Here is a 21,580-nt window from a genome sequence, read left to right as displayed (position 1 = left end):
TGACCAAGAAGGAGAGTGATGGAGAGCTGCATCAGATGACCTGGCCTCCACAATCACCCGACCTCAACCCAATTGAGAGGGTTTGGGATGAGTTGGACCACAGTGAAGCAAAATCAGCCAACAAGTGCTCAGCATATGTGGGAACTCCTTCAAGACTGTTGTTAAAGCATTCCAGGTGAAGCTGGTTGAGAGAATGCCAAGCCTGTGCAAAGCTATCATCAAGGCAAAGGATGGCTACTTTGAAGAATTGAAAATATAAAATATATTTTGATTTGTTTAACACTTTTTTGGTTACTTCATGATTCCATATGTGTTATTTCATAGTTTTGATGTCTTCACTATTATTCTACAATGTATAAAATAGTTAAAATAAAGAAAAACTGTGAATGAGTGAGTAGGTGTGTCCAAACTTTTGACTGGTACTGTAAGTAATCAAGATATATTAGTGTTTTATTTTTCATTTTAGTTTTTTCAAATGTTAGAGTTTTTCTTACACTTTGACATATTTTGTGTAAAAAAATGTCAATTAAATCCATTTTAATCCCACCTTGTAACACAACAAAATGAGGAGAAAGTCAAAGAGTGTGAATACTTTCTGAAGGCAATGTAAATCATGGAACAAATTACAATTTCCCTGGCTAAGGCCTCTTGGGCTAACAGTGACCTCTTGGGCTATATGGTCTGGCCACCAGACATGCAGTCCAGGGGGAGCCCAGAGCAGCAGTGTGCAGGCTGTCACTACACATTGCTATCACAGGCATATAGATGGGGGTGGAAGTATGGAAACGTCTCTGGCGGGGGACCCTATCTCTCCACTGGTCCACAGAGCCTTCATTACCAACCCAGCAATCTCTCTGGGTGGACACAGCAGTACAGCAGGCACTGACAGAGACAGAGCAGTGACTTAAACCCTAGGAGTGACACATCACCATTTCAATATGTAGAAATATGAACAAACCTGACAAACTAAATCAGAGTTGTTTTTTAAGTTGATCATACAGGACATGAATGTTGTGCTATAAGCAACAACATTAACATTGAGCCTTCATCCACAGACGAACGGCGGAGGTCCATCTAGCATCTGTCTGCTCACTGGGAATCATTTGGCTGTAACATACAAGACTCAGATACCCACACAGGGAAATATGTCTCCTACTGTTCGCTGAGCTGAAAGCACTGAATAGGTAGGAGCAACATGGTGTAGTCTTCTAGTACAGTACATTCGAATGATAGTTTGCTTGAAAAATCCAAGTTGCTCAGATGTTTTCAGACATCAGATGTGGTCCGATGTCGAGATGAGTCTATGTCCCACACCTTGTGAAGCTAGAGTGGACTATCCCTTTAACGTCAACGATCATGGCTGTGATGATATTGCTTCTACCTGCCCAGGTTTAATGATCAATACTCACAAGACAAGCAAGGCATAGAGGTGGAGTATGCTACCTATTTTGTAACCCTTTAACTCTCCATTCACAGTGATTGACTTATAGTTGTTGATTTATGACACCTAGACCCTCCATTATCCGAATCCCAATCCTGTCAGTGACTCTGTACTCAAGCACTCTCCTGCAGTAGACATTAATGGCTGGGGGTATTTCCACCACTGCTCTACTTACTGAAGGAACTCCATTCTTGATCTTAGAGGAATTATTGGAATCTTGTGTTTTTTGAAAGTAAACAACTAGCAGGTGGAGATGTTCGCTGATAGCAGATCCAATATTACGTTTTGTCTCCCCTATGGTCTCTGAGTTTAAGGGCATACCATTCGGTTTAAAAATGCTCCAGGAACCTTCAGAGACCCATGAATCAAGTCCTGGTAGACTGTCTTGTAGATGAGTGTTGTCTTGTCCTATGTACCTTGATATTACATTTTGATGGTCACCTGGATGGCCTTGGTAAGGCTTTTGATTGCCTGGAAAAGTCTGGGTTGACACTCAAACTGCAGTAATATAGTTGAAGTGATATTTTGAGTGTTTTAATGTCACTTAGAGTACATAGATAGAACTGATAGTGATCACTTGATTAACCGACAGAAAGCTGGCAAAACGCTCTTTTGACCATGTCCCTATGTTTGAGCAAATCCCCCAACCAAAACCTTGAATTAGTCATTCTTCTCAGGATAAGGTAAGATCCAGATGCAGACCATGTCGAAGTAACAATGTTTGTTACAGCAACAAAGGCAAAGGTACAGGACGACAGGAAGGCTCAGGGTCAGGTCAGGCAGAGTGGTCCGGCGGGCGGGTTCAGGGTCAGGTCAGGCAGAGTGGTCCGGCGGGCGGGTTCAGGGTCAGGTCAGGCAGAGTGGTCCGGCGGGCGGGCTCAGGGTCAGGACAGGCAGAGTGGTCCGGCGGGCGGGTTCAGGGTCAGGTCAGGCAGAGTGGTCCGGCGGGCGGGTTCAGGGTCAGGTCAGGCAGAGTGGTCCGGCGGGCGGGTTCAGGGTCAGGTCAGGCAGAGTGGTCCGGCGGGCGGGCTCAGGGTCAGGTCAGGCAGAGTGGTCCGGCGGGCGGGCTCAGGGTCAGGTCAGGCAGAGTGGTCCGGCGGGCGGGCTCAGGGTCAGGTCAGGCAGAGTGGTCCGGCGGGCGGGTTCAGGGTCAGGTCAGGCAGAGTGGTCCGGCGGGCGGGCTCAGGGTCAGGTCAGGCAGAGTGGTCCGGCGGGCGGGTTCAGGGTCAGGTCAGGCAGAGCGGTCCGCGGGCGGGCTCAGGGTCAGGTCAGGCAGAGCGGTCCGGCGGGCGGGCTCAGGGTCAGGTCAGGCAGAGTGGTCCGGCGGGCGGGCTCAGGGTCAGGTCAGGCAGAGTGGTCCGGCGGGCGGGCTCAGGGTCAGGTCAGGCAGAGTGGTCCGGCAGGCGGGTTCAGGGTCAGGTCAGGCAGAGTGGTCCGGCGGGCGGGTTCAGGGTCAGGTCAGGCAGAGTGGTCCGGCGGGCGGGTTCAGGGTCAGGTCAGGCAGAGCGGTCCGCGGGCGGGTTCAGGGTCAGGACAGGCAGAGTGGTCTGGCGGGCGGGCTCAGGGTCAGGTCAGGCAGAGTGGTCCGGCGGGCGGGTTCAGGGTCAGGTCAGGCAGAGCGGTCCGCGGGCCGGTTCAGGGTCAGGACAGGCAGAGTGGTCCGGCGGGCGGGTTCAGGGTCAGGTCAGGCAGAGTGGTCCGGCGGGCGGGTTCAGGGTCAGGACAGGGAAGGCAAGTGTCAAAAACCAGGAGGGCAAGAAAAAGAGAGGCTGGAAAAAACAGGAGCTGACAGGACAAATGCTGGTAAGCTTGACAAACAAGACAAACTGGCAACAGACAAACAGAGAACACAGGTATAAATACACAGGGGCTAATGGGGAAGATGGGCGACACCTGGAGGGAGCTGGAGACAATAACAAAGGCAGGTGAAACAGATCAAGGCGTGACACATTCTGACACTAGATCCGGACTGTTCTTCCTCTTAGTCTCTCACTCAGTCATCTTCCCACTCAGTGGCAATCTGTCAACCCTTCCCAGGCTTGGCCCCCTTCCATTCCACCTTGTTTCTCCACCTACACACCCAAAGACTGATAGCCCACTGCTCAGCCACAGCAAGATGAATGACTTCCTAATACATCCTGACTATAGTGCTGATGGCAGCAAACACACAATCTTTCACACACATGCCTGCACACAGACACATACCTTAACACTCCCATGTGTGTACTTATTTGCATGTCTGAACCCGTGCTCATGTGACTGATTGGGTCTTGAACCTGGGTTGTCTGTCACCTCAGGATTGTGTTAGTCCACTGAGCTAAAGCCTGGGCAAGTTTATTCAAAATGCAAGCATAGCTTACTGAACCACCTCCTTTACACTCATTGTCATGCACATGAGCTCGCATCTGAAAATGCAATAGGCCTACATAACACTCCAACTACGGAGCTACAGTATTGCATTTTCTAACATCCATTTTTATCCATTACCAACTAATGAACATTAAGATCAATGATACAGTACATATCATTCTTTTTCAATTACTATTTGGATCACTATTTTGTGTTGATGTTTTCCATACCTTTCTATTCTTTGGCATTATTGCAATGCAGCCCCCATGTAACATTGGATCGCACAAGCACTTGCCGAGTACGAGATATGTTTTGCAGTCTTGCCAACTCCTATGGTAATTGTCATTCCAAAAACTGTTGGCGTGACAATTCCAAGCAATCTCAATAGGTGGCAAGACAGCTCAAACAGATCTGGGATCTGGGATCAAACACACGTTTGACGACAATGTGCTTGGCGTCTTCTGCCCACTGTGCTGTGGATAGATCTGAGAACTCATTGATTGGCATAATCTATGACGGCAAGCCTGGCTTTAAAGGGAAAAACCAGCTTATCACACTGTTTATCTCAGTTCAGGGTCGCTTATATATTGTTCAAGTGCACAACAAAATCTGTGTAAGCGAGGATGCTATTTAGATAAAAACTTGTTTTATGCCATGATTAAGATATTGTGTTGGGTATGGTCTCCAAGACCAGTTTTTATATATACACTACCTACCGTTCAAAAGTTTGGGGTCACTTAGAAATGTTCTTGTTTTTGAAAGCAACAGCAAGTTTTTTGTTCATTAAAATAACATCAAATTGATCAGAAATACAGTGTAGACATTGTTAATGTTGTAAATGACTATTGTAGCTGGAAATGGCTGATTTTGAATGGACTATCTACATAGGGGTACAGAGGCCCATTATCAGCAACCATCACTCCTGTGTTCCAATGGCACGTTGTGTTAGCTAATCCAAGTTTATCATTTGAAAAGGCTAATTGATCATTAGAAAACTCTTTTGCAATTATGTTGGCACAGCTTAAAACTGATTAAAGAAGCTGTCACAATGGCGTGTATAAGCGTGTATAAGTATAAGAGGAAGTCAGGCGCAGGAGAGTCAAATAGAGTGTAGAATGGAGTACTGTAATTAAAGTCCCAGTAATCTGCTCCATAACACTCACGGAAAAAATATAAAACAAATCTGGGTACGAAGACCCGTCGCACACCTATACACAATCAACACAACACTTGACAACGAACAATCTCTGACAAACACATGAAGGGAAACAGAGGGTTAAATACACAACAGGTAATGAATGGGATTGACAACAGGTGTGTGGGAAGACAAGACAAAACCAATGGAAAATGAAAAATGGATCGATGATGGCTAGAAGACCGGTGAAGTCGACCGCCGAACACCGCCCGGACAAGGAGAGGCAACGACTTCAGCAGAAGTCGTGACAGAAGCAATAAAACTGGCCTTCTTTAGACTAGTTGAGTATCTGGAGTATCAGCAATTGTGGGTTCGATTACAGGCTCACAATGGCCAGAAACAAAGGACTTTCTTCTGAAACTCGTCAGTCTATTCTTGTTCTAAGAAATTAATGCTATTCCATGCAAGAAATTGCCAAGAAACTGAAGATATCGTACAACGCTGTGTACTACTCCCTTTACAGAACAGGCCTGGGTAGGTGAACGGATGATCTCCGCATGTATGGTTCCCCCCGTGAAGCGGGATGGTGCTTTGCTGGTGACACTGTCTGTGATTTATTTAGAATTCAAGGCACACTGAACCAGCATGGCTACCACAGCATTCTGCAGCGATACACCATCCCATCTGGTTTGGGCTTAGTGGGACTATCATTTGTTTTTCAAAAGGACAATGACCCAAAACACACCTCCAGGCTGTGGAGGGCTATTTGACTAAGGACAGTGGAGTGCTGCATCAGATGACCTGGCCTCCACAATCACCTGACCTCAAACCCATTTGAGATGGTTTGGGATGAGTTAGACTGCAGATTGAAGAAAAAGCATCCAAGTGCACAGTATATGTGGGAACTCCTTCAAGACTTTTGGAAAAGCCTTCCTCACGAAGCTGGTTGAGAGAATGCCGAGAGTGTACATAGCTGTCATCAAGGCAAAGGGTGGCTACTTTGAAGAATCTAAAATATTTGTTAAAAACTTTTTTGGTTACTAAATGATTCCTTATGTGTTATTTCATAGTTTTGATGTCTTCACTATTATTCTACAATGTAGAAAATAGTAAAAATAAAGAAAAACCTTTGAATGAGTAGGTGTGTCCAAACTTTTGACTGGTACTGTGTATGTATAACTCAATCGGGGTCTCAACTTATTGAGTAAGAATAGTAGAATACACCCAGTGCAATTTCAAAATGTGGTTATGCATCAGCAGTTTCTCTCTGAATTAGCATTGTCAGCTAAACATTTTCATGTTGCTACTTTGTCTAGCCAGCTAACCTCCAGGGGGCTCCCATTGATTTTGTTACTAATTCTCACTCAGTTATGCTATTAATATGGCATGTCATTACAAAATGTGTAGAATGGCGTAACATTTGCTTTAAACCTGCAAACATTTCTCTCCACCCCATGACAAAGTGGGTAGAATTTCAGGAAATTTGCTTTCAAACTGCAAAAATATTCTCTCTGTCCTATGGCAAAATATGTAGACTTGCATGAAATGTGTTATTAAATTGCAATGTTTTCTTTCTGCACCATGGCAAAATTTGTGTAATTGCAGAAAACTTGTTTTAAAACAACAACATTTTCTCTACTAAAAAGTTTTGCCAAAAGGTGGGGGGCCCCACAGCCAAATCTCACTTTGGGCCGCCAAAAGGCTAAAGCCTGCCCAGATGTGATTGTTATGTTGTTGTTGTTTTGTAGCCGTGTCCCAACTGGCCAAAGTGGTTGACATCATTTGACATCATTTCAACTACTAGAGTAGCTTCAACAACAAGAAAAATTGCAATCCCTCCTACAAGCATTTCACTACACCCACAAGTATTTCGCTACACCCACAACAACATCTGCTAAACATGTATATGTCACCAATAAAATTTGATTTGATTTGAATCAACATAGAATGGCATTCATGTTTTTCCTGATACTGCTTCTGATCCCCTCCATTGATGACCTGATCTTCTCTTTCTTCTCTCTTCCTTAGGTCTTAGGAAACAGGTCTTAGGTAACCTTAGGTCTTAGGGAACAAGTCTTAGGAAACCTTAGGTCTTAGGAAACAGGTCTTAGGAAACCTTAGGTCTTAGGTAAACCTTAGGTCTTAGGAAACAGGTCTTAGGAAACCCCTCCAAGAGGCCCAACATGCCGGAGCAGAGCAACGACTACCGTGTGGTGGTGTTTGGGGCCGGCGGCGTGGGCAAGAGCTCCCTGGTCCTCCGCTTCGTCAAGGGCACCTTCCGGGACACCTACATCCCCACTGTGGAGGACACCTACCGCCAGGTGATCAGCTGTGACAAGAGCGTGTGCACCCTCCAGATCACCGACACCACAGGCAGCCACCAGTTTCCCGCCATGCAGCGCCTGTCCATCTCCAAGGGCCACGCCTTCATCCTGGTCTACTCTGTCACCAGCCGCCAGTCCCTGGAGGAGCTCAAGCCCATCTACCAGCAGGTGCTTGCCATCAAGGGCAGCGTGGACGCCATTCCTGTCATGCTGGTAGGTAACAAGAGTGACGAAACCCAGCGTGAGGTGGAGACCACGGAGGGTGAGGCGCAGGCGGCAACATGGAAGTGTGCCTTCATGGAAACCTCTGCCAAGATGAACTACAACGTCAAAGAGCTCTTCCAGGAGCTGCTCACCCTGGAGAAGAAGAGGAACATGAGTCTGAGCATCGATGGCAAGCGCTCCGGCAAGCAGAAGCGTGCCGACAAGCTCAAGGGCAAGTGCAGCATCATGTAGGGAGGGAGAGTTGATGCCTGACCCCTAGAAGGAAAGACTGGGGTTGGGGAGGGTGGTGGTGGTGGTGCAAAGTGTAGATGTTCTTGAAGAGAGTCACTTTGAGGAATGGAGGGAAGGTAGGGGTGGGACGGGGCCTGTCTGAGAGGGGTTATTTTATCCCGAAAGAGGTGACCCCCCCCCCCACAAAGAGGCTATTCAAGTTCAACGAGAGGAGAAGATCAAGCCTTGATGCAATTCTACTTTGATGGGGAAAATAAAAGACTATGGAGCCCTGACAATTGATATCCTCTCAAGTTCAGGGCATTATTACTAACTAAGAGCCCATTTAAATATTATTCACACCACATTCGCCCTCTTCTCCTATAGCTGTCTCTCTCCTGCTAATATGAGACACCCTGCAAACAATAATGAGTTGTTAAGACGTCCCCAGGACATCACAAAATGGTCGCCTAAAGTCGTCAGGGTGTTGTGTCATGGTCCCCTGGAGGTTTTGTCTACTTCCCGGTTTGTTCCGAGGATGTTTTTAGGACGTTCTTGGGACGTTGTGCCATAGTCCCATGGAGACTTTGCACTTTAAATTTAATCTCAGCACTGTGAAACATACACTACTACCCGTTTGGGGTCACATAGAAATGTCCATAGAAAGAAAAGCACATTTTTTGTCCATTAAAATAACATCAAATTGATCAGAAATACAGTGTAGACATTGTCAAAGTTGTAAATGACTATTGTAGCTGGAAACGGCAAATTTCTTAATGGAATATCTACAGCTTCATTAAGTACCCGCAAAACACCAGTCTCAACGTCAACAGTGAAGGGGCGACTCCGTGATGCTGGCCTTCTAGGCAGAGTTGCAAAGAAAAAGCCATATCTCAGACTGGCCAATAAAAATAAAAGATTAAGATGGACAAATGAACACAGACACTGGACAGAGGAACTCTGCCTAGAAGGCCAGCATCCCGGAGTCGCCTCTTCACTGTTGATGTTGAGACAGTGTTTTGCGGGTACTATTTAATGAAGCTGCCAGTTGAGGACTTGTGAGGTGTCTGTTTCTCAAACTAGACGCTCTAATGTACTTGTCCTCTTGCTCAGTTGTGCACTAGGGCCTCCCACTCCTCTTTCTATTATGGTTAGGTCCAGTTTGTGCTGTTGTTAGGTTTGTTCCTTTCCTCCTTGTCAATCATCATTGGCTCATTGGTGAAATTAGCATTTTGACAATATCTTTAATTAAATCATTCAAAAACCTTTATTAATGCAATTGCAGACAGAAGTTGACAAACAGGAACATAGCACACATGTTTCTGAGTAAGTTCTGCATCAAACAAAAGGTCTCAAGTTGTTTTATTAAACCGAAGTCCCGCCTTAGTGATGTCACTGACTACATCATTACCTTTTTACTCCTGACACCAAAACCCTGCATCCATAGCTATAAAAACATAGAGTTTCAGTGTTTATCTAAAAGCTAGGCAATAAATGTCCCCTCCCCAAAGTAGATTTATTGTGGAATGTCTGAGTAGTCTCTTATCTCCCACACTCCCCTGCAGAGTTCTGTCTCAGTCACACATTATAAGAGAGAGAAAGAGCAAACAACTGTGGAACAATTCTAAAACTATATAATGAATATAAATATTGTTAATCTGTAGTCTAGGACCCTATAAATGTAAGGAGGGAGGAGTCTTATAACCCCTCCCCTTCTATTAATATAACATAAGCATAATCAATTATTCTAATACATCAAACATTTGTACAGCCCCAAAACATGACCCCTAGGTGAATCCTGACACTGTTCTGTGAAGGGAGTAGTACACAGCGCTGCACCAGATCTTCAGTTTCTTGGCAATATCTTGCATGGAATAGCCTTCATTTCTCAGAACAAGAATAGACTGACAAGTTTCAGAAGAAAGTCCTTTGTTTCTGGCCATTTTGAGCCTGTAATCGAACCCACAATTGCTGATGCTCCAGATACTCAACTAGTCTAAAGATGGCCAGTTTTATTGCTTCTTTAATCAGAACTACAGTTTTCAGCTGTGCTAACATAATTGCAAAAGGGTTTTCTAATGATCAATTAGCCTTTTCAAATGATAAACTTGGATTAGCTAACACAATGTGCCATTGGAACACAGGAGTGATGGTTGCTGATAATGGGCCTCTGTACCCCTATGCAGATATTTCATTAAAAATCAGCCATTTCCAGATACAATAGTAATTTACAACATTAACAATGTTTACACTGTATTTCTGATCAATTTGATGTTTTTTTAATGGACAAAACATTTCAGTGACCCCAAACTTTTGAACGGTACTGTAAACTCATGAAAACGGTTATATGTATCATAGTGATTCAGGAGTAACATTAAAAGAGAAAATATGCCCCACCAAAATTAGACAACTATACTGAAAATCCAAACTCAAATTGCTGAAATAGGTAATTGAAATAAATGAGACAATAGTCAGATTAACTCAGTGACTGGGAATTTACAGGGAACCAGACAAAGGTCCCTTGAGACCATTGCGCAATGTTCTTAGAAAGTTCTCAGAACGTCACAAGGATAACGTCAAGCTGAAACCCTTAAGGGACCTAAAGGAACGTCACTGAATGTCCTCAGGATGTCCCCTGTTTGCTGGGCAGCCCCTTGACTCCAATGATTGGATAGGTAATAGGGTGGATTTGCAGGAGAATGAGAGAGGTATCAAGTTTAATGTTAGAGTAATGGAAACACGACTTTCATCAATTCAAATGGACGTCCGTAAGCACAAGTTGGGCTTTCGCCTTCAGTATCTCCGTGTCTACCTGTAACCTGGTGAATGGATGGGATTTGAGAACTAGGTATTGCAATCAATAAAGTTGTTAATTGAAAGTTATTAATACTTTATACAGTATATTACAGGTACAGATTAGGCCTATCAAAGGTTGCTAATTATTGCTAATTAACAGTAGCATGCGACTGTGAGTGTAGATAATAAAAATATGGAAAAGATAGCTGCAAGTGGTCTCTGCATTTTGCTGTACATTTGAAATGACTTTCCTACCAGTTGACTTGACATTTTGCATAATTTCATAATCAAAGTGAGCTTTAGCCGAACAAAGCACAACCAGAACAAAAGCAACAAGCAGACAAAGCACGTTTGAAATGTAAATGTTTTTGAATACATTTATTTAATATCTATTAGCACAAATGTCTGGACCCTCATACCATCAATTTAGGTGTCTATATCAACGTTGATTTTACCTTCGATAAAAATCTTTGATAGATTTTTAATTACATTTTTACAATCCACTGTTATTTATATATTGTATGCTCTGTAAATAATATATTTTTACGCTCCAAATGCTCGTAATGCCCCCATTGAATATTTTTTCCAATCCCAAAATCACATACCGCTGCTTTAGCAATATGACATGACAGCACTTTGAGGATTTGGAGCAGAGTGACATTTGATCTTTTGGTAAACTCTTTGATGGCCTCTGGTTGCGTCACACATTCTCCTATCTTATACTATCTTATATATCTTACACTTTCACTTGAATCATGTGAAGGAACTGCTGAATAAAGACAACTAAATGTACATATAATTAATTGGTCATTGGTTAATTCACATATTTCTGAAGTATGAGTCGCTGTCTCTAGTGGCAAAATGTATTTAGAGTGAGCATGAACCTGCGGGATTAGGCTGCATGATAATTGTATTCAGATGTATTATACATGTATAGAAAAAATACTTGTTCTCAGGTGTGTTATACATGAGAAGGAAGTATTATATGAATTCATATTCAATTCGTGGGGGGCTGGAAGGAGCAGGCTAAAATCAATGGCAGGATTTTCTCAGAGGGATTGGACAGGCCGCAGGCAGACAGTGTTTGATCACCGCTTAGAAGGAGTGCGAGCTGCCATCGGGATGCTTAATAAGTAGAAGGCAGGAGGGAGGGAGAGGGAGAGAGAGATAGAGGTACACTTGTTTGCAGTGGGCCAACAGACTGCCATAAGGGGATTACACAGGGTCACTGGGCCATAGTAGCCTAGCCAGGGGACTAATGTACACTACAGAATACAGGGTTACAGAGTGTCACTGTTTGACTGACAGATACAGATTCAAGGCTATTATATCTCATAATTAGCAACACATGACTGACCCCAATGTGCTCTGACTGACTGGGGAAGGGTCAAGAAGATTTGTTCCCCATGACAGTTTAAAGTTTCACTTTATATTAACACCATCATCCAGACATATGTTACCTCCATATCATGCAATTATGAACAACACCTAAATGTAGACTACTTTGTATTTGTTTTGATTTGAGGGTCAAGGGTCAACTTCAATTACACTAAAACATGTTTTACTGGGTGAGAATGAAACCACACCCAGGTCACTAGACTACACAGGATTTTATATTTGATTAGACATTTTAATTGATCTTGTTTCAATGTTGATAGTAAAATGGCATCTTTGAATCAACGTCATTGTTTCGACATCATCAACCTAAACAAAGAGGTATATTTAAATAGAATTTAAATCCAACGATTCCTGCCTGAACAGTGACTTCTACTGATATACACTGAGTGTAAAAAACATGTTGAACACCTGCCCATTACATAGACTGACCAGGTGAATCCAGGTGAAAGCTATGATTCCTTATTGATGTCACTTGTTATATCCACTTCAATCAGTGTAGATGAAGGGGAGGAGACAGGTTAAGTAAATATGTTTATGCCTTGACACAATTGAGACATGGATTGTGTATGTGTGCCATTCAGAGGGTGAATGGGCAATGCAAAATATTTAAGTGCCTTTGAACGGGTATGGGAGAAGGTGCCAGGCACACCGGTTTGTGTCAAGACCTGCACCTCTACTGGGGTTTTCACGCTCAACAGTTTCCCGTGTGTATCAAGAATGGTCAACCACCCAAAGGACATCCCGCCAACTTGACTCAACTGTGGGAAGCATTGGAGTTAACATGGACCAGCATCCCTGTGGAACGCTTTCAACGCCTTGTAGAGTCCATGCCACTGACCAACTGAGACTGTTCAGAGGGCAAAAAGAGGAGGGTCCATGCCTCATTTGAATAGTAGAAAGTTACTCTTCTTTTTTTACACAAGCTGTAAATTCAGAGTGCGGTTGGGTTTATGTAGGCTACATTGACATCTGATTTGTCCAAAGGACAACATCATTTCGACGTGAAGCTAAGTATACTATCATTCATCCATGGTTGATTGGATATTTGGAAGTTTAAAAGTAGTCACCATTGGCCCTATAAATAGAATGGCAAATTCATAATATTAATAATAAACCTTTACCTTTGGATATGGATCTTAAAATTGAGAAGATCTTAAAGTTTTTCAGTTAAGTGCCTGCACTTGCTATTCCAATCCACATTTTTTTGTTGGGCAGTTAGGTTCCTGCAAGAACCCCCCAAGAACTAAAGAGAGTGTAATGTTAAACTAATGGAAACATTGGTTGAAATGAGATGAAAACAGTACTAGTTGATGACTTTTTGCAAATCCAAAAGTGTTTGTCACATAGATTCCGCAAACACGATAGGTTGAAAAATGTGTGTACCCAGTAGGAAGTGATGATTTTCTTGTTTAATTAAAAAAAAAAATCTTGACAGAATTACTGTAATATTCTTCTTCTGATAAAGTTTGCCTGTTATAAATAAAACAATGTTGTAATCTGTACAGTAGGCTACACCAGGTGATTTTAAACAGTTACCTTGAGGCTTTTCCCATAGTTCATGATTTTACCATAGAAATATTGGTCCCGCTTTAAATGACGTTCAGCTTATAAAGCCTTCATAATGCCTTCATGAGCACTACACAAATGTGTTACAAAGCATCTATAACCGTATGTCAGGCTTTATACAGGGTTCATAAAGGTGGAAGGTCTGGTGGACCAATGCATCAAACGTGGCCTTCATTAGTTAGGGTTAGGTTAAAGATCTAATTTCAAGAAGATAAATTGTGCAAATGAGCAGGATTTTGCCATAATTATCACTTTGTGACTGTGTTAACTAGTGACGAGCAGGGCGAATGATGACAAATACTTTACTTGGTAAGGTCACTACCATAGAATTCTATGGTCACTCCCACTAAGGCCAACATTCAATGGTTGATATACCAGGCTTATATGTGCTGTGTGTGCAATAGCCTGGGGACAACATTACACCAAGAAACTCTTACCTTGATGAAAGCCCCCAACATAAGGAAATTGAAAGTGGCTTTGTTCTGGTACCAAGTTACATGTTCCTCACTACACAAACACCTACAAAGCAATGTAATGAACCTTACCGTGTGTGGCTGGGACCAGTCAGGTCTTTGACCCATTCAACCACTCCCCAGCTGAAAGATCAGACACAAAATGTTGGCACCATTGTAACAGGTTGTAATTTACATTTACATTACATTTAAGTCATTTAGCAGACGCTCTTATCCAGAGCGACTTACAAATTGGTGCATTCACCTTATGACATCCAGTGGAACAGCCACTTTACAATAGTGCATCTAAATCTTTTAAGGGGGGGGGGGGGGGTCAGAAGGATTACTTTATCCTATCCTAGGTATTCCTTAAAGAGGTGGGGTTTCAGGTGTCTCCGGAAGGTGGTGATTGACTCTGCTGTCCTGGCGTCGTGAGGGAGTTCGTTCCACCATTGAGGTGCCAGAGCAGCGAACAGTTTTGACTGGGCTGAGCGGGAACTGTACTTCCTCAGTGGTAGGGAGGCGAGCAGGCCAGAGGTGGATGAACGCAGTGCCCTTGTTTGGGTGTAGGGCCTGATCAGAGCCTGAAGGTACTGAGGTGCCGTTCCCCTCACAGCTCCGTAGGCAAGCACCATGGTCTTGTAGCGGATGCGAGCTTCAACTGGAAGCCAGTGGAGAGAGCAGAGGAGCGGGGTGACGTGAGAGAACTTGGGAAGGTTGAACACCAGACGGGCTGCGGCGTTCTGGATGAGTTGTAGGGGTTTAATGGCACAGGCAGGGAGCCCAGCCAACAGCGAGTTGCAGTAATCCAGACGGGAGATGACAAGTGCCTGGATTAGGACCTGCGCCGCTTCCTGTGTGAGGCAGGGTCGTACTCTGCGGATGTTGTAATCACTCCCTGGTCTCCATGGGAACAGAAGAGGAATACCTGGTGAAGTAGTCTCAGGTTGAAGTACTCCAAATCATCTTCGCTCTGACACACGCACGCACGCACACGCACACGCACACACACACGCACGCACCCAAACACAAGCTTTGCAGGTCCATCAACCAATTTAAGTAGCTCTCACTCTACAGTAACCTTCGGCTCATGAGAGAACCTTCATATATCAGCAGAACTGTCACGTGTGCTCCCTCTCCGGCCTCTAGGTCACCAGGCTGCTCGTTATGGCGCACACCTGTTACCATCGCGACTCGCAGCTGCGCATCATCAGACTCACCTGGACTCCATCACCTCCTTGATTACCTGCCCTATATATATGTCACTCCCTTTGGATCCATCCCCAGGCGTCATTGTTTCTGTTTCAGTTCTGTGGGTTGTTTGTGTTTTGTATTATGTTTTCATTTATTTATTAACTGATTCACTCCCTGAACTTGCTTCCCGGCTCCCAGTGCACATGTTACACGAACGTTAATAACCTATTTATTGACACTTTATGTAATGTCCTTACTTTCTATTTAGCTGATCCTGCTAGCTAGCTAAATTTCATTAGCTAGCTAGGTAGCAATTGCTGTGAAGTCACTGAAATTATTTGATATAACTATTGAGGAAGCTATGTAATCTAACTCAACACTTAACTACTACAAACTAATTTAAATTACAATAAATAAAATTTAACTTACTATTTTTTAGCTGTCCAGTGGCATCACAAGTGAGCATTTGATTTGCAAACTCATCACATGCCCTACATGTGCCCTACATAAAAACTGCTAACCAAACAACACTGCAGGGCATGTTTACAGAAATAAAGGGACACTACAATAAAAATCTACGTTTTTTTAAAAATCCCCAGACCTCAAAAGTAATCCCCTGATGTGGTTTAAGCGAATTGATTGCCCCTCATCTATCTTCAGAGTTTGTTCTGTTAGATGACCTAAACTGGGATATGCTTAACACCCCGGCAGTCCTACAAGCTAAGCTAGATGCCCACAATCTCACACAAATCATCAGGGAACCCACCAGGTACAACCCTAAATCCATAAACATGGGCACCCTCATAGATATTATCCTGACCAACTTGCCCTCCAAATACACCTCTGCTGTTTTCAATCAGGATCTCAGCGATCACTGCCTCATTGCCTGCATCCGCTATGGGTCCGCGGTCAAACGACCACCCCTCATCACTGTCAAACGCTCCCTAAAACAATTCTGCGAGCAGGCCTTTCTAATCAACCTGGCCCGGGTATCCTGGAAGGATCTTCAAAAGTAATTTCCTCATCATCTTAAATAAGCTTGCCAATTTCAAAAAATGTAGAACTAAGAACAGATATAGCCCTTGGTTCTCTCCAGACCTGACTGCTCTTGACCAGCACAAAAACATCCTGTGGCGGACTGCAATAGCATCGAATAGTCCCCGCGATATGCAACTCTTCAGGGAAGTCAGGAACCAATACACGTAGTCAGTCAGGAAAGCAAAGGCCAGCTTTTTCGAACAGAAATTTGCATCCTGTAGCTTTAACTCCAAAAAGTTTTGGGACACTGTAAAGTCCATGGAGAACAAGAGCACCTCCTCCTAGCATCCCACTGCTCTGAGGCTAGGTAACACAGGCAGCACCGATAAATCCATGATAATCTAAAATGTCAATGAGCATTCTTCTACGGCTGGCCATGCTTTCCTCCTGGCTACCCCAACCCCGGCCAACCCCCCCCCCCCCCCCCCCCCCTACTTTCCCGAGCCTCCCCAGGTTCCCTAGATAGCAGATGTTCTGAAAGAGCTGCAAAACCTGGACCCGTACAAATCAGCTGGGCTAGACAATCTGGACCCTCTATTTCTAAAACTATCCACCACCATTGTTGCAACCCCTATTACCAGTCTGTTCAACCTCTCTTTCGTATCGTCCGAGATCCCTAAAGATTGGAAAGCTGCCGCGGTTATCCCTCACTTCAAAGGGGGACACACCCTAGACCCAAACTGTTATAGACCTATATCCATCCTGCATCCTTCGAAAGCCAAGTTAATAAACAGATCACTGACCATTTTGAATCCCACCGTACCTTCTCCGCTGTTCAATCCGGTTTCCGAGCTGGTCACGGGTGCACCTCTGCCACGTCCAAGGTACTAAACGATATCATAACCGCCATTGATAAAAGAAAGTACTGTGCAGCCGTCTTCATCGACCTGGCCAAGGCTCTTGACTCTGTCAATCACCGTATTCTTATCGGCAGACTCAATAGCCTTGGTTTCTCAAATTACTGCCTCACCTGGTTCACCAACTACTTTGCAGACAGAGTTCAGTGTGTCAAATCAGAGGGCCTGCTGTACGGACCTCTGGCATTCTCTATGGGGGTACCACAGGGTTCAATTCTCGGGCCGACTCTTTTCTCTGTATATTTCAATGATGTCGCTCTTGCTGCGGGTGATTCCCTGATCCACCTCTACGCAGACAACACCATTCTGTATACATCTGGCCCTTCTTTGGACACTGTGTTAACTAACCTCCAAACGAGCTTCAATGCCATACAACACTCCTTCAGTGGCCTCCAACTGCTTCCAAACACTAGTAAAACTAAATGCATGCTTTTCAACCGAGTAGAGTATTGGAAGCTATTTTGTCGATGACATTGCTGAAGTCGAGGATCGGTAGGAGAGTCAGTTTTACTAGGGTAAGTTTGGTGGCGTGAGTGAAGGAGGCTTTGTTGTGAAATAGAAAGACGATTCTAGATTTGATTTTGGATTGGAGATGTTTAATATGAGTCGGTTGAAGGACAGCTAGGTTCCGTCCTCCTCTGGGTACAGTGACTTCAATACAAAACCTAGGCAGCTCATTGTTGTCACCCCCTTCCATAGACTTACACAGTAATTTTGACAACTTCCGGAGGACGTCCTCCAACCTGTCACAGCTCTTGCAGCATGCCTTGAAATGTTGTCCACCCAATCAAAGGAGCAGAGAATGAATCCAGAACTGAAAGCATAAGCTACAGCTAGCTAGCACAGCAGTGCATAAAATGTGATGAGTAGTTGACTCAAAGAGAAAGACAATAGTTGAACAGTTTTTAACAAATTAATTTCTTAAAAAATGAAGGAGAAGCAAGAGAGCGAGAGAGAGAAAGAGAGATATTTCATTATTATTTTCACTTTCACTTACTTAGCTATCAAATGCAGCTAGCTAGCTGGCTATGAGTATCCAACACAACACTGGAACTCTTCCAATTCAAGGTAAGCTTTTGGTTTTACAAATGTATTGCCCGCTGGTGTAACTGCTAAACTGCTTACTGACTGTGCATGGCAACGTTGCCGCATGATTCTAGCGGGTTTACTAACGTATTCGTTCTATAAACTATCTTGACTATGATGTTCCTTTAGCTAATATGGTGACAACGATGTAGAGTGTGTAATTGTTCTGTTATGGTTTGGCTCAAAACATTTTTTTGCCTGGTCATTTACAGCTGATGTGTTGTGTATTGAAGTCCATAAGCGAAGGGAAAAGGTGAGAGGAGGAGAGCGCATAGATTTTTTATTTCACCTTTATTTAACCAGGTCGGCCAGTTGAGAACAAGTTCTCATTTACAACCGCGACCTAGCCAAGATAAAGCAAAGCAGTGCGACAAAAACAACAACACAGAGTTACACATAAACAAACGTACAGTCAATAACACAATTGAAAAATCTATGTACTGTGTGTGCAAATGTAGAAGATTAGGGAGGTAAGGCAATGAATAGGCCATAGAGGCAAAATAATTACAATTTAGCATTAACAATGGAGTGATAGATGAGCAGATGATGATGTGCAAGTAGAGATACTGGGGTGCAAAAGAGCAAGAAGATAAATAACAATATGGGGATGAGGTAGTTGGGTGTGCTATTTACAGATTGGCTGTGTACAGATGCAGCGATCGGTAAGCTGCTCTGACAGCTGACGCTTAAAGTTAGAGAGGGAGATATAAGTCTCCAGCTTCAGTGATTTTTGCAATTCGTTCCAGTCATTGGCAACAGAGAACTGGAAGGAAAGGCGGCCAAAGGAAGTGCTGGCTTTGGGGATGACCAGTGAAATTTACCTGCTGGAACGCGTGCTACGGGTGGGTGTTGCTATGGTGACCAGTGAGCTGAGATAAGGTGGGGCTTTACCTAGCAAAGACTTATAGATGACCTGGAGCCAGTGGGTCTGGCGACGAATATGTATCGAGTGCCAGCCAACGAGAGCACACAGGTCGCAGTGGTGGGTAGTATATGGAGCCTTGGTGACAAAACGGAAGGCACTGTGATAGACTACATCCAGTTTACTGAGTGTTGGAGGCTATTTTGTAAATGACATCGCCGAAGTCAAGGATCGGTAGTATAGTCAGTTTTACGAGGGTATGTTTGGCAGCATGAGTGAAGGAGGCTTTGCTGCAAAATAGGAAGCCGATTCTGGATTTAATTTTGGATTGGAGATGCTTAATGTGAGTCTGGAAGCAGAGTTTACAGTCTAACCAGACACCTAGGTATTTGTAGTTGTCCACATATTCTAAGTCAAAACCATCCAGAGTAGTGATGCTAGTTGGGCGGGCAGGTGCGGGCCGCGATCGGTTGAAGAAGATAAGAGAAGGAATACAACGTGGCTGCTATGAAAGTGAACTGTGTTTACATGTAATCAGGGGTGTATTCATTCTGCTGAATCTGTTGGAAAACGTTTCTTAAACGGAAGCAAATGGAACGGAAGCAAACATACCTGAATTTGTCCAATAGAAACTCTTGTTTGCAACATGATTCCACTCGGTTGAGCTAACGTGCGATTAGCAAAAGGTTGTAAGTATCAAGAACATTTCCCAGGATATAGACATATCTGATATTGGCAGAACGCTTAAATTATTGTTAATCTAATTGCACTGTCCAATTTACAGTAGCTATTACAGTGAAAGAATACCATGCTATTGTTTGAGGAGAGTGCACAGTTTTGAACTTGAAAAGTTATTAATAAACCAATTAGGCTCATTTGGGCAGTCTTGATACAAAACTTTGAACAGAAATGCAATAGTTTATTGGATCAGTCTAAAACTTTGCACATACACTGCTGCCATCTAGTGGCCAAAATCTAAATTGCGCCTGAGCTGGAATAATACATTATGTCCTTTCTCTTGCATTTCAAAATGATGGTGCAAAAAAAAAAAAAAAACGGTTGGTTTTATCTTTGTATTTTCTTATACCAGATCTAATGTGTTATATTCTCCTACATTCCTTTCACATTTCCACAAACTTCAAAGTGTTTCCTTTCCAATGGTATGAAGAATATGCATATCCTTGCTTCAGGTCCTGAGCTACAGGCTCAAATTTGGGTATGTCATTTTAGGCAAAAATTGAAAAAAACAGTTTAAAATATTGCCTTGAATTATAAATAAATCATTGACAGTTTCACCAGCAAATCACCCCTACACTATCACACCTCCTCCTCCATGCTTCACGGTGGGAACCACACATGCGGAGATCATCCGTTCACCTACCCTGCGTCTCACAAAGAGACGGTGGTTGGAAAGAAAAATCTTAAATTTGGACTCATCAGACCAAAGGACAGATTTCCACCGGTCTAATGTCCATTGCTCATGTTTCTTGGCCCAAACAAGTCTCTTCTTATTATTTCCATCCTTTAGTAGTGTTTTCTTTGCAGCAATTTCACCATGAAGGCCTGATTCTCGCAGTCTTCTCAGAACAGTTGACGTTGAGAAGTGTCTGTTACTTGAACTCTGTGAAGCATTTTTTTTGGGCTGCAATCTGAGATGCAGTTAACTCTAATGAATTGATCCTCTGCAGCAGAGATAACTCTGGGTCTTCCTTTCCTGTGGCGGTCCTCATGAGAGCCAGTTCCATCATAGCAGTTTATGGTTTTTGTGACTGCACTTGAAGAAACCTTTGACCTTCATGTCTTAAAGTAATGATGGACTGTTGTTTCTCTTTGCTCATTTGAGCTGTTCTGGCCATAATATGGACTTGGTCTTTTACCAAATAGGGCTATCTTCTGTATACCACCCCTACCATGTCACAACACAACTGATTGGCACAAACACATTAAGAAGGAAAATAATTCCACAAATTAACTTTTAGCAAGGCACACCGGGTAATTGACATGTATTCCAGGTGATTACATCATGAAGCTGGTTGAGAGAATGCCAAGAGTGTGCAAAGCAGTTATCAAGGCAAAGGGTGGCTACTTGTATAAAATATATTTTGATTTGTTTAACACTTTTTTGGTTACTACATGATTCCATATGTGTTATTTAATAGTTTTGATGTCTTCACTATTATTCTACAATGTAGAAAATTGTAAAAATAAAGAAAACCCTTTGAGTAGGTATGTCCAAACTTTTGACTGGTACTGTATGTAGGTGCAAGTCCGGCAATTTAAAAAAAATGCAACACACTTATAAATGCATTTATCAATGGTCACTGACTCGACAAAAGTGATCCACTGGAACACGCTCACACGCTCCATCAAACAATGGATTATATATCATTGCTATGGTGGTGTAACGGCTTTCGTTGGTGGAAGGAGAGGAGGACCAAGGTGCAGCGTGGTACGTATCCATAATAAATGTTTAATCGAGAATGAATACAAAAAAGAACAAGCAAATCAAATGAAAACCAATACAGTCCCGAATGGTGCAAACACTGAAACGGAAATAATCACCCACAACACACAATGAAAAACAGGCTACCTAAATATGGCTCCCAATCAAAGACAAAGACTGACACCTGCCTCTGATTGAGAACCA

The 21,580-nt window shown here is 43.4% G+C and overlaps 1 protein-coding gene across 1 annotated transcript in view; it reads left to right on the top strand.

The window, feature by feature from the left end:
• Positions 1–11,605, top strand: part of LOC129867532 (GTP-binding protein Di-Ras1) — a 28,574-nt gene extending 16,969 nt beyond the window's left edge. Inside the window, exon 2 of the mRNA XM_055940998.1 lies at positions 6,954–11,605. Within this exon, the coding sequence (XP_055796973.1) occupies positions 7,109–7,705 (597 nt within the window). The 5' untranslated portion in view covers positions 6,954–7,108 and the 3' untranslated portion in view covers positions 7,706–11,605. The remainder of the gene's footprint in view (positions 1–6,953) is intronic.
• The last annotated feature ends 9,975 nt before the right edge of the window (positions 11,606–21,580 follow it).

This window comes from Salvelinus fontinalis, chromosome 12 (genome assembly GCF_029448725.1).
Source record: "Salvelinus fontinalis isolate EN_2023a chromosome 12, ASM2944872v1, whole genome shotgun sequence".
Taxonomy (NCBI): Eukaryota; Metazoa; Chordata; class Actinopteri; order Salmoniformes; family Salmonidae; genus Salvelinus; species Salvelinus fontinalis.
Note: the sequence above shows the minus strand (reverse complement) of the source record. Positions and strands in the feature narration are given on the sequence as shown.